General features: G+C 47.0%; 1 protein-coding gene across 2 annotated transcripts; it reads right to left on the bottom strand.

Annotated features, from left to right (window-relative positions):
- Positions 1-646: 646 nt before the first annotated feature.
- Positions 647-7,595, bottom strand: C16H1orf53 (chromosome 16 C1orf53 homolog). Of its 2 annotated transcripts, XR_003515045.1 has the most exons (4): positions 7,267-7,595; positions 4,694-4,776; positions 2,280-2,381; positions 647-1,000 (listed from the first exon to the last, which is right to left on the bottom strand). XR_003515045.1 is itself a non-coding variant. In XM_027565781.1 (3 exons), the coding sequence occupies exons 1-3, from the start codon at positions 7,522-7,524 to the stop codon at positions 929-931; spliced, it is 432 nt and encodes a 143-aa protein (XP_027421582.1). In that variant the 5' UTR covers positions 7,525-7,552; the 3' UTR covers positions 857-928. The 2 variants fall into 2 exon arrangements, 1 of the variants encoding a protein (XP_027421582.1); XM_027565781.1 differs by lacking the exon at positions 4,694-4,776 and having other exon boundaries at positions 857-1,000; positions 7,267-7,552.
- Between the last annotated feature and the right edge of the window lie 5,405 nt (positions 7,596-13,000).

The following is a 13,000-nucleotide window of genomic DNA, read 5'->3' as shown; positions in this document are numbered from 1 at the left end:
ATCTTTGGGGGAAAAAACCTTCATTGGGGCCACAGGCAGAGATTAAGGTAGACCTCGGAGATGTTGGAGAACCTTTCAGATTCTGCTGGGAGTAAAAGCTGAGGGTCAGCTCTAGGTAAAGCCAGCCTGCCATCTCACCCATTAGCTTCCCCTGCCCAGGGAAGCAGAGAGGTATGGAGAGGGTGGTCCCGGGGGGTCCCAGAAGCCGGGTTGGAGGCTGAAGTCCAGGGTCTTCACAGAAGTGGAATGAAATGGGCTAATAAAGCTAATAAACACCCTAAGACAGATCAGCCTGCAGAGCGCCATCAGAGGTAGAGGGGTAAAATGTGGGAGAGAGGAAAAAGAATGGTTCAGGCGAGGCGTCTTCAGTGGCCTGATCCCCAAATCGGAATGATTTAAAGTTTTTATTAGGGGAACAGATGGAACATGAGCGTGCTTCTTGCTGCGGAATAGCACTTATTGGGCACTCATATGCTGCCCAATGCAGTGTTACATCAACCTCCTCATCACTCAAGATGTAAATGAAAGGAAGGATGGAGTCAGACTCTTCTATCTGCTAGCAACCTCCCTGGGTTGCTAGCACTGACAAGAAAAACAGTAGAAGTGGGGCTATAAAAAAAGAAAAAAAAATCAAGAGCTACTGATGTGACCTGATTGCTGGTATTTATTTAATGGAAGAGTCATTATTTTCTTTTTTCAACATTGTCTGATAATGAAGCAAAAAGAAAGCAAAATAACTATCAATGTGCCACTTCAGAAACACAAATATTTGCTAACTTTTTCATTTTGTTGATGTTCTTTTAAGATGTTCTTTAAGATGAATCCCGTGCTTAAGTACTAATAGCCCAGAAAGCCATTCTGGATTAAAATTTTATTTATTTATTTTTAATAAGGCTCAATTAGATGGAGAACAGAGATAAAATTGTTGTCACACATAAAAATATGAATTGAACTGCTTCTTTTTGGATGGATCTTTAACATTGATTTGACCATATGGACACTGCAAAAAAAAGAAAACAAGTTATTGTTGAATTATTTAACAGTCATCTTGGAAAAATGCATATCTCATGGTGAAAAAGAGAGACTGCTGATAATGTTCTATAGATTATTTGATCTACGGCCTACAGACTCAGAGGAGGATGGTGGCAACGTCTGGCAAATGGTCTTAATTAGGGTCCAAGAATCACTTCCTAAATGCATCCTTCCAACTTGAAGAATTTTACCATCAAAAACTCACCCTTAAAAAACATCCTCCAAGTCCTCAATTCAGGCAAAGCTCTTAGGCATTTGATTAGAAACAGCTAATGGCACAGGTAGGAACATCCATAAAAGTGAAGGCTTAATTTATCAATACTGGCTAATACAAGGATTTTAGTGTTGGTTCCTTGATATAAAGTGGGTCAGTTAAAGCAAATGACAACTTCTTCCCCCCAAACATTCAAAGTGGTCTATAAGCAGAGGTTATCTGTTTATAATCTTAACTGCCTAACAATTTCCCTTCCTGTGAAAGGGACCTACTCTAAAAAAGGGTACAGCGAAGGACCCATTCACATTTATTTTTTGCTCAAAATGGGGAAGGGTTACATATTTAGCACATCTTAATCGGTGAGCACAGGGATTTAGGGTCGCTGAAATATGCGTTTTAGGAAATGTACAGCATAAGTGTGGGGTGGTGAGTTTCATGGTTATTTTAAAGACAGAGTAGAAAATAGCTACAGAAAGAACAGGAGGCAGGAGAGAAGGAGGAAGGGAGGGGAAGTAATAATAATAATAATTCAGAAGGAAGAAGAGGAGGAGGAGGGAAGGAAGAAAGAAAGGGAGCAAGGGAGAAGGAAAATCATTACCTTTAACAAAAACCTACCTGCCAATGTTGGGCAAGTATCTATTGATTCAGCTAAAAATGAAAAATAAATGCTTCCTGGGATCTAGTCTGCAATATTCTGGATTTCTTTTCCTGCTGTTTTTGAACTCGCCTAGTGAACACAGCTTATTTGAAACCTCGTGAAAAGTTTCCTCACAATAAAAGAACTCCCATGAATTTCCCATCACGGCATTTCAAGGAACCGATGCTCACGGTGAAATGTTACAAAATTCCATTAACTTTAAAGGTCCTCTGTTGATCCTTAGGACTTTCACTGTCCTAGACTAGGGAAGCTTGTGAAAGTGCACCACAGGTCTATTTAGCATTTTTATTTGACTTGTTTTCAAATAATAGGTATTTATGAACTCACAGAAGCACCGAAAGCTGCTGCTGTACTGCGATCGGAGCTGGTACTCACGTGTCTACAGGCTGAGCCGCAGCACTGGCCTCTCTGCAAGTGGGCCAGCTGGGTGAACACCACGTAGCCGGTAGCTGGGTCCACGTAGTTTAGCTGGCCAGCCTGAAGAGTAATGAAATCAAACAATTCATTCATCTCAAAATTCATCGTATCTCCTCACCATAATTCCTACCCATAAAATACTGCAACATTTTTCTTCAAACAATATTAAACTTCTTCCCAGCAATTTTCGTGGCACTTGCAATTAAGGCCCGCATGCATTCCGACATTATACACAGTCCAACTTTATGTGACATGAGGAGAAAATATAGTTTGAGAAAAACGAGAAGTTGATGGAAAAACAAGAACGCCTCTATACCCAATAACGATGCAGCCACCGCGCAGGTATTTTTCATTCAGTTTCTAGGTAACAAGTTTAATAACAGGTGATTTAATGACTTTAAGAGCTTAAGAGGCTGAAAATGAACTTTCACTCAGAAGTCGCAGTTGCAATTTCAGTGCTTAAAATATGCGGATAATGATTTAAACTTACAGAAAAGGTGCTAATCAAAACCAACGGTCCTTCTAGAAAAAGTGCGGCCTTCGCTATTATTGAACACTTTTCCTTACCTTCATGATGTCTACTCCCCTGCACACTTTGCACTGTTTTCTTTTTTTGGAGTGTTTTTATTACCGTTTTTAAGCAAAATGAAAGTATTGTTTTAGCATATTAACACTCACTGCTTCATGAGTTTGATCAAAAGCAGCTTTTACTACAGCCCTTCAGATGTCAAGGATGCATCCTCTACTTATTCAATCATGGTTTTAAAAAGCTGTCCCAGGAACATGTGTGAAGACAAAGTAAACGATGCAACCTCTTTTATGGATGTGGACTATGTGGCTGACATTATTTATCCTTGAGATTTATTTTTTAACTTTTAATTTTGCAGTGGAGTATAAAAGAGCCAGACTCGACTGAGTGACTTTCACTTTCACAACTGATTAACAATGTTGTGATAGGGGCACTTCCTTGATGGTCCAGTGGCTGGGACTCCGAGCTCCCATTGCAGGGGGCCTGGGTTTGATCCCTGGTCAGGAAGCTAGATCCCACTTCATGCAAATAAGAATTCAAATTCTACACCAAAAGATCCTGTCTGCTGCAAGACCCAGCACAGCCAAACAAATAAATACTTAAAAACAGAAAAACAACGTTGTAATAGTTTCAGGTGGACAGCAAAGGGGCTCAGCCATACATACAAAGATCAGCCCTGGGTGTTCTTTGGAAGGAATGATGCTAAAGCTGAAACTCCAGCACTTTGGCCACCTCATGAGAAGAGCTGACTCATTGGAAAAGACTCTGATGCTGGGAGGGATTGAGGGCAGGAGGAGAAGGGGACGACAGAGGATGAGATGGCTGCATGGCATCACTGACTTGATGGATGTGAGTTTGAGTGAACTCCAGGAGTTGGTGATGGACAGGGAGGCCTGGCGTGCTGCGATTCATGGGGTCGGAAAGAGTTGGACGCAACTGAGCGACTGAACTGAACTGAACTGATGCACGCATTCTCAGTCATGTCCTACTCTTTACAACCGAGTAGGATCCTCTATCCATGGGACTCTCCAGGCAAAAATACTGGAGTGGGTTACCATCCCTCCTCCAGGGGATCTTCCCAGCCCAGGAACTGAACCCACGTCTCTTCTGTCTCCTGCATTGGTAGGTGGGTCCTTTACCACTAGCACCACCCGGGAAGCCCACGTGTATCTGATCTCCCCCAAACTCTCCTCCCATCCAGGCTGCCACATAACACTGAGAAGGGTTCTCTGTGCTGTACGGTAGGTCCTGGATGGTTATCTGTTTTAGACACAGCAGTGTGGCCATGTTGATCCCAGACTCCCCAGCTATCTGTTCCCTTTGGCAACCATAGACTCATTCTCTAAGTCTGTGGGTCTGTTTCTGTCTTGTAAATAAGTTCATTTGTATCATTTCTTTTTAGATTCCACATAAAAGGGGTGTCATGTCCATTTGTCACCCCATGGACTATATAGTCCATGGAATTCTCCAGGCCAGAATACTGGAATTGGTAGCCATTCCCTTCTCCAGGGGATCATCCCAACCCAGGGATCAAACCCAGATCTCCTACACTGCGGGTCGATTCTTTACCAGCCGAGCTACCAGGGAAGCCCCACTTTCACTTTCAAACTATATTTCTCCTTCTCTGTCTGACTTACTTCAGTCAGTATGACAATTTCTTGGTCCGTCCATGTTGCTGCAAACGGCACTATTTCATTCTTTTTAACTAGCCTTGGGATTTTGAAGGGGAAAAACTTTCTCCTGGACTTTTTCTGTAACCCTTTTACCATGCAGTAAGTGCACCACTCTTGCATAGAGCCTTTCCATTAAATTACATGTGACACTGAAATGTCTTCTGACTTACATTTTCGTGTGTGCCACAAACTGCTTCTTCGGAGTGTCTTCCTTAATGGCTGGATATTTTGTTCTAGTTCGGCTTTTAATCAGCTATAGCTCATGAATAAAGTGTGGAGCAAAAGAACAATTAGAGTTCAAGTCTAGGCCTCCTCCAAGGCAACAAGGGCAGCAGAAATCCCACAATGGAGTCCCAAGGCCCAAGTCTAAGGGGCCTCCAAAATCCTTTGGGGTCACAGAAGCAGATTACATGAGACCAGAGGCACTAAACACCCACTGTCAAGACCTCACTTCTTTATTAATACAAAGTCGGTGTTGGAAGACTTGGAAGAAAAGCGAAAAAACACTGGTAATTCTGTCTGCAGACATCTCTCTGCTTTTCATAGCTGGGGGTCTTCTGAGAGCAAATTGCCTGGAGCCTGGGAGCTTTACAGACTGCTTCTGGGTATGGGCAGCTCTCTTGCTTTCCCTGTTGATGGGGAAACTCTGAGCTCGTTGGCTGCCTGCACAAACTGAATTTATCCTTAGTGAATGAGCCTTAGGTAATGGTGGCAACAGACAAAGGTGGGGCAGGAATGCTGACCGAGAGCGAGATGTCCAGGGAGGCAGATCAGCAAAGGTAAGAGAGCTGCCTGCCTGCAGGTGTGGGAGAAGGACCGGGGCAGGGGGCTCTGATTTGTTGAATAAGAATAACAAGCTTGTTATCAGCTTTACTTATAGGCTCTGGGACAGTCATTTAACCCGCAATGCTGACACTGATGGATTTCCTGAGTTAGAAAATGTTTCTTTCCCAGGCTGATGGAGCCCATCTTTCCAGGCCACTGGTGTTTGCTCTATAGAGAATGACACTTTTTGCTTCTATTTACACATTTATATGGTGAAATGTGCTTAGTTGCTCGGTCGTGTCTGACTTTTTGCGGCCCCATGGATTATAGCCCACCAGGCTCCTTTGTCCATGGGGTTCTTCAGGCAAGAATACTGGAATGGGTTGCCATGCCCTCCTGCAGGGGTTCTTCCTGACCCAGGGATAGAACCCAGGTCTCCCGCACGGCAGGCGGATTGTTTACCATCTTGAGCCACCAGGGAAGCCCATATGGTGAAGTATGGGAACAAATTACACATGTTATTTTAAAAAGAGTATAAACAAGAACAATAAAAGCTGCCAGTCATTTCCTAAAGAGTCTCTGTGCAGAAGTTTCAACACTGGAATGAATCAGGGAGTGGATCTCAGAGCCTACTAACTGCCAGCAAAAAAGTCCACTTCAGGCAACCTGCAAGTTTTCCTTCTCTGCTCTCTTGGCTCCAGCTCAGACCTGGTTAACATCAGACCGTGAAGGACTGATCACCTGCAGTGTATCACAGGCTGCTTTCATATCCCTTTTTGTATCTTTATCATAGAACTCACTTGCTCTTTAAAGATGATGCAAATATAAATCAGATCAGATCAGATCAGTCGCTCAGTCGTGTCCGACTCTTTTCGACCCCATGAATCACAGCGTGCCGGGCCTCCCTGTCCATCACCAACTCCCGGAGTTCACTGAGACTCACGTCCATCGAGTCAGTGATGCCATCCAGCTATCTCATTCTCTGTCGTCCCTTCTTCTCCTGTCCCCAATCCCTCCCAGCATCAGAGTCTTTTCCAATGAATCAACTCTTCACATGAGGTGGCCAAAGTACTGGAGTTTCAGCTTTACACATCATTCCTTCCAAAGAAATCCCAGGGCTGATCTCCTTCAGAATGGACTGGTTGGATCTCCTTGCAGTCCAAGGGACTCTCAACTTATGTAGTCTAAGATATTAGAAAGCATGATGGGAGGAGACAACTTTTGATTTTAGTGTTGCCAAACCCCGAACCAGAGAAAACAGCTCAAGATTACGAAGCAGCTCAAGATTACGAAGAATGTAGACTCCTGATTATAGTTTGCTTATGTAACTGTGCTCTGAGAGGTGCAAAGGACTAAAGGATGGTAGCAAAAATTAAATTTTAAAAAAAGTTCATCTTTGAAATCATTGGTGTTAAACTGATACTGCGGATAAAAACACACATATTTTCCTGTGACTTCTCATATCCTCTACCTCCTACATCAATGCTTCACACCCCTCCAACACACATACACACACACACACACAGCGTGATGATGGACCCCATGGAGTTTAGTTCGGACACAGATTAGAAGGGAGCTGCACTCATACTGAGCCATCAGGGAAACCCCAAACTCAAGATAGATACATGTTAATTCTTCGCTGAGAATAGGGAACTGTGGCTAGTTTTCAGGAGAAAAGTTCAGAACGGGACCCAACCGCGGGACCAGAGGCCAGAAACACGCCTATGCCGGCCTCTAGCCACCTGGTGCGGGGACGCGCATGCGCACAGACACCCCGGGCGGCGGGGCGGGACGGGACGCCCGGGGGGCGGGGCCTCGCGGCGCGGGCTCAAGGCCCCTGGACGGAGTCCCGGGAGGGGCGGGGCTTAGGCGTCTCGGGAGGCGGGGCCTCACCGCGCAAGCGCACGGCCCTCCAGTGGGGGCCGCGGGCGGGGCGGGGCAAGGCGGGTCGGGGGCCGCGGGCGGGGCGGGGCCTCACTGCGCAAGCAGCCGCGTGTAGCTCCGCGATCCTCCGCTCCGCCGCCGTTAACTCTTGGCTCGCCGGGCGCTTGGTCGCTTCCTCCGGCCCGCCCCGCGAGTCAGGCCCGGGGCCACCGCCGTCTTCCCGCGCAACGGAGCAGAGGGGGACGCCGCGGCGCCGTCGGAACGCTGTTCCGTCACGGGGCGGCCGCTCTGGCGGCGCGGCGGCGGGCTGCGTCCTCCTGAGCGCGGACGCCGGGACCCGCCAGGCCGCCATGGCCGCCTCCTGAGGAGGCGGGGCGCGGGGGCGGGGGGTGGGTCGGGCTGCGCGCGCGGGGCCTGGCGGAGCTCGGGCTGTCGGACCCAGCCGCCAACCCCGCGCCTCGGCCCTCGGGGAAGGGCCCCGACTCCCCTTCCCACCCCGGCCTCGAGCCTCCGGAGCCCGCCCTCCGGTTCTGGACCCCGGCCCGCACCCCTGACCGCAGACTGAGGGACCTCCTCACCCTTCCCGACCCCGAGCTTGACCCCTGCGGACCCCGCCCGCGCCCTGAGGACCGGACCCCGGGCCGTCCGCCGGCCCTGCGGCCCTGCCCGGAGATGAGGTGGATTCGGGCGGCTGAGAAGACTCCCGCAGGACGCGGGGACCGGAGATCGTGCCTTCTCCAGCCTCAGGACCTCCGCTCCAAGTTTCCCATTGGTCTTCTGACAGGACACGTGGACATTCTTTTTCTCCTGTCAAACTGGCCTTGGGATCTTTTCCGCATAATCGCTACAACTGATAAAGTGCCAGAAAGTGATCCGAGTGGCCCAGGTTCATTTATGAGCTTGGGCTCATCCAGGAAAGGCTTGAGTATTTGCAGGTGCTGTGTGCTGGGAGGGGAGCCCTCGCGCGCCTGGCTCTCTGACCCAGACTAACCTGAGGACCAAAAGCAGGAAGAGGCGGCGGTTTCAGGTTGCTAAGTAATTTGCAAAACCGAAACTTAAGATTATATTTCCTGTCTGAAAGATGAAAGTTATCCCGCTTCTCCCCAAAAAACTGACTGAGAAAATTAGCACACATCTCAGGAGGTAATGTCAGGTGTTAGAATTAACAGTACTCCTGCCTCCTCCCCTCAGCCTGTGTTTCAGGCTTGAAGAGTAAACTGTTTTGTAAGTGTTCTTTACTTTTTGAAGAACTGAGAGCAGCAGTTGACCCCTGAGGATAAGAGCAGATTGTAGAGTGGTACACAAAGATGAAGGCAGACCATCACCACTCCTTTTTGACATCTGCATTTACCTTGCAACCCTGGCATTATATTTGTATTCTTAGTCGGCGCTGATTGAAATGACCCTATTGGTCCGTTGTAAATCTCATAGTAATTAATAAATTGGGATCTTCTTTTGTAAATCTGCTTCCTTTGTGCTGGCATAATAAATCAGGTTCTGGAGAATGCTTAGTGATCTGAGAAAAGTTTAAAACCTGGGGGGCCGAGGAGGGACCCTCAGTAAAACTGGAAAGGGCAACTGTGGTTATAAAGGGAATTGACTGTGAATCAGCTGTGTGTTTGTGTTTTTTGCCAAACCAAATTCTCGAAGTGAGTCTGGAAGTTCTTATTGATTACATTGTTTTTAAAATTGAGGATGAGGACCAGTTAATAGTTTGTAACATTAATTCAAAGGATAGAGACCGAATTTTACAGAAATGAAATAGACTATTACCACATTCATGATAGAAAATAGTCATCTACAAAGAGTGAATACTGGTTTTGTGAAACATTTGCTATACTGAATGAGGGGGCAGGTGTGAATATAAAGGGGTGTGAGTGAGGGAGATGTTTGTGAATGGTAGTAGTAGCAATTCTGTGTTCTGATCCTGTCAAAAGTCTACAGCTGTGCTTAGAGGTAGAACTAGAGTACTTTGTTCCGAAGTCCCATTCCTAGCCTTGGTACTGTGTTACAAATATGGAAAATGTAACCAGTTGGGGAAACTGGGTGAAGGGACCCTGCTGTGCTATTTTTACAACTTCTGGTGAACCCACAGGTGGCTCAGATGGCATATCATCTGGCTGCAATGTGGGAGACCTGGGTTTGATCCCTGGGTCAGGAAGATCCCCTGGAGAAGGAAATGGCAACCCACTCCAGTACTCTTGCCTGGAAAATTCCATGGATGGAGGAGCCTGATAGGCTACAGTCCATGGGGTCCCAAACAGTTGGACATGACTGAATGACTTCACTTTCACTTTCAATTAGTTTAAAATTTAAAAACCTTAAATGCAAAAAGGGATATAAAAATAGTGTTCAGATTACTGGGTAAAGGAAATCACTGAGTTAACCAGAACCTTAGATTATATCCTCCATTGCCAGGTTTAAAAATCGTCTGTCAGTTAAAAGCCTTCGGGCATTTAGGCCCCAGAAGCTGTTTTGCACTCAGGTGTTATCAGTGTGTGCATTCTTTTAGATACATATCCTTAAATCTCAAAAAACTAAGATCATGGCATCTGATCCCATCAGTTCATGTCAAATAGATGGGGAAACAATGGAAACAGTGAGACTTTATTTTGGGGGGCTCCAAAATCACTGCAGATGGTGACTGCAACAGTGAAATTAAAAGACACTTGCTCCTTGGAAGAAAAGCTATGACCAACCTAGATGGCATATTAAAAAGCAGAGACATTACTTTGCCAACAAAGGTCCATCTAATCGAAGCTATGGCTTTTTCCCAGTAGTCATGTGTGGATGTGGGAGTTGGACTATAAAGAAAGCTGAGTGCCAAAGAATTGATGCTTTTGAACTGTGGTGTTGGAGAAGACTCTTGAGAGTCCCTTGGACAGCAAGGAGATCCATCCAGTCCATCCTAAAGAAAATCAGTCCTGAATATTCATTGGAAGGACTGAAGCTGAAGCTCCAGTGCTTTGGCCACCTGATGTGAAGAACTGACTCATTTGGAAAGTCCCTGATGCTGGGAAAGATTGAAGGCAGGACGATGAGATGGTTGGATGGCGTCACCGATTTGATGGACATGAGTTTGAGCAAGCTCTGGGGGTTGGTGAGGGACAGGGAAGCATGGTGTGCTGCAGGCCACGGGGTTGCAAAGAGTTGAACACGACTGAGCAACTGAACCGAAATCTTACCAGAGCTGGAAACCTATGTAATTAACAGTTGATGAAGTATCTTAGTATAAATAATAGTTTCCAGATTTGATCATTTAATTAGAGTATCGTTCATCTACCCCTTTCAGTTTTTGTCTCATCTTCACATTTGGGAGTGTCAAGGCACGTCAAGCAACTTTCATTCACTGCATCTCTTGTTTGAAAGAGCCTCCTTGGATCTTGTTGCCTACCTTATTCTGCTGTTGCTGCTGCTAAGTCGCTTCAGTCGTGTCCAACTCTGTGCGACCCCATAGACAGCAGCCCACCAGGCTCCCCCGTCCCTGGGATTCTCCAGGCAAGAACACTGGAGTGGGTTGCCATTTCCTTCTCCAATGCATGAAAGTGAAAGTGAAGTTGCTCAGTCGCCTCCGACCCTTAGCAACCCCAAGGACTGCAACCTACCAGGCTCCTCGGTCCATGGGATTTTCCAGGCAGGAGTACTGGAGTGGGGTGCCATCACCTTCTCCGATACCTTATTCTAGCATGTGTTAATTTCCTCTTAGATTCTCTGTGCTAAAGCAGACAGAACTGTGTGAAAGTGGGGTGCACAGCGTTCCACCCTAGAACGGCACCTTAGTCCCCGCTTTCTTTAGAATGCACTTACACCCAGGTTGGCTCTAGGAAGGGTTTTGTACCACCGCTGCATGTTCCATGATGTGACATACATTCTGTACTCCTTCTTGTCGTCTTCGATGTTTGTGTTGACATTGAACATGCTTGTTATTTGGAGGAGGAGGAAGAAGGTGTTTCAGAGACAGGTGTTTCCCTGTTCCATTTGTATCCATTTTTTTCAGTAGCTACATGAGGCTTCTAGGCGGCAGGACGTGGGTCGGGTGGCTTTACTTGGGTACAGTAGAAGGGAGAGGCACTTGGCCCAGGTGCAGGGCCTTGGCCATGGCTCAGACTGAGTTTCTTCCTTACTGCTGAAGGCTGCTTCCTGTGGGTGAAAGATGGGGTAAAAGGCTCCTAGGTTTCTCTTCCTTGTCCCTCTGAAAGAGAGTCTGGTAGAGCTCCTGGGGGAGAAGAAGCCTTTTTGGCCCCAGAAGTCCTAACAGCCATCTTTTTATTGTGTGTCCGTCCATGAACCAATCTTCATGAGTATGGGTTGTGCTGAAGACAACTGGGGCCTGCCCAGGGCACTGCCTGGGAACAGTTGTGTACTGATGGTGGGGATACAGTTAACCGACGTCCACCAGCGTGACTTGCAAAGGCAAAGCAAACTCCTCTAGCTCGCCAGTCCTTTTAGCATTTAGCATGTTGTGTTTTTGGCTGCACTGGGCAGGATCTTAATTCCTGGACCAGGGATTGAACTCCTGCCCCCTGCAGTGGATTCATGGAGCCCTAACCTCTGGATCTACAGGGAATTCCCTAGTATTAATTGTTTATCATTTAAAACATTTTTCACTGGTCTCTGGTTCCCCTCTGGACATCTTTCCTTTGATTGCCCACAATTATTTGCTCCATTTTAGCTTTTTATATGTAATAATTTGGGGGCATTGTTTTCCCAACAGATCATAAATAAGACAGGAGGGAGGATGGTGGGGAGCACGTTCTTCTCATCTTTGTGTCTCCACAGCCCATCTCACACTTTGTTGTTCTATGACACTTGGGCTTCCCTGGTGGCTTAGTGCTGGAGAATCTGCCTGCCCATTCAGGAGCCCCAGGAGACGCGGGTTTGATCCAGGGTCGGGAAGATGCCCTGGAGAAGGCCGCCAACTCCAGTGTTCTTGTCTGGGAAATCCCATGGACAAAGAAGCCTGCAGCCCAGGGGGTCGCACAGTCAGATGCGACTGAGCACACTCGTACTGTGACACTCAGTGAATGAAGTCTTTTCCAGTGGGCGAATGAATCCATGGATTTTTCCTTCAGAAATCTACAATCCTTAAGTAGTAGATGGGCACTTCATATGAAATTCTAAAATTAACATTTTTACATAACAATGCAAATTTGAGAAATTAATGATTGCAAATAAATACCATAAAAACTGGATGATAAAGATGCTAACTCTGAGGTCATGTTAACTTGTCTTTATTGAGTTACATTGGGCCGTTTTACTGACGGCTCAGATGCACACATTATCAAACTGAACTAAGCCCCAGAAAAGCTGCCTGGGGTTGCCTTTGAAATGTCACCGGTGTTACCTTTTCAGTAACTATGAATGTATTGCCCTAGGAGTGGGCCAGTGGGTGCTGGGGTCCGAGAGCCACCCGCAGAGGTCCTGTGCAGACACTGCCTGATGGCACAGTTGTTTGCACGCGATTTGTGTATCTGATGCTTTTCAGATCGCGGAATGGCATGTCGTGGCGTGTCACACCATGGCTCCGCGTACAGCGCATTTCACTCTCAATCCTCATGATTGAGAGCAAAGGTTACACGCCCCTGAGGTCACCCACAGGGAATCTTTGTTTCCTTCCATGAGACATCCGGCAGTACCCTTTGTCTCACTGAGCTGGTCTTAGAAAATTCTTGGGGGAATTACAGCCGTTTCTGTTTGCGAGCCCAGCGCACCTAGGCTGTCTTCCCTAGCGCCCACCCACCAGTGCCGCCTGCCCCGAGCTCCCGGGCCCTCGGCTCCCCTCCATCCCTCGTTTCTGTCTCCTGGAGGAGCTGTGGATGTGCTGCCTG

The sequence above is a fragment of the Bos indicus x Bos taurus genome, chromosome 16, assembly GCF_003369695.1.
Source record: "Bos indicus x Bos taurus breed Angus x Brahman F1 hybrid chromosome 16, Bos_hybrid_MaternalHap_v2.0, whole genome shotgun sequence".
Lineage (NCBI taxonomy): Eukaryota > Metazoa > Chordata > Mammalia > Artiodactyla > Bovidae > Bos > Bos indicus x Bos taurus.
Note: the sequence above shows the minus strand (reverse complement) of the source record. Positions and strands in the feature narration are given on the sequence as shown.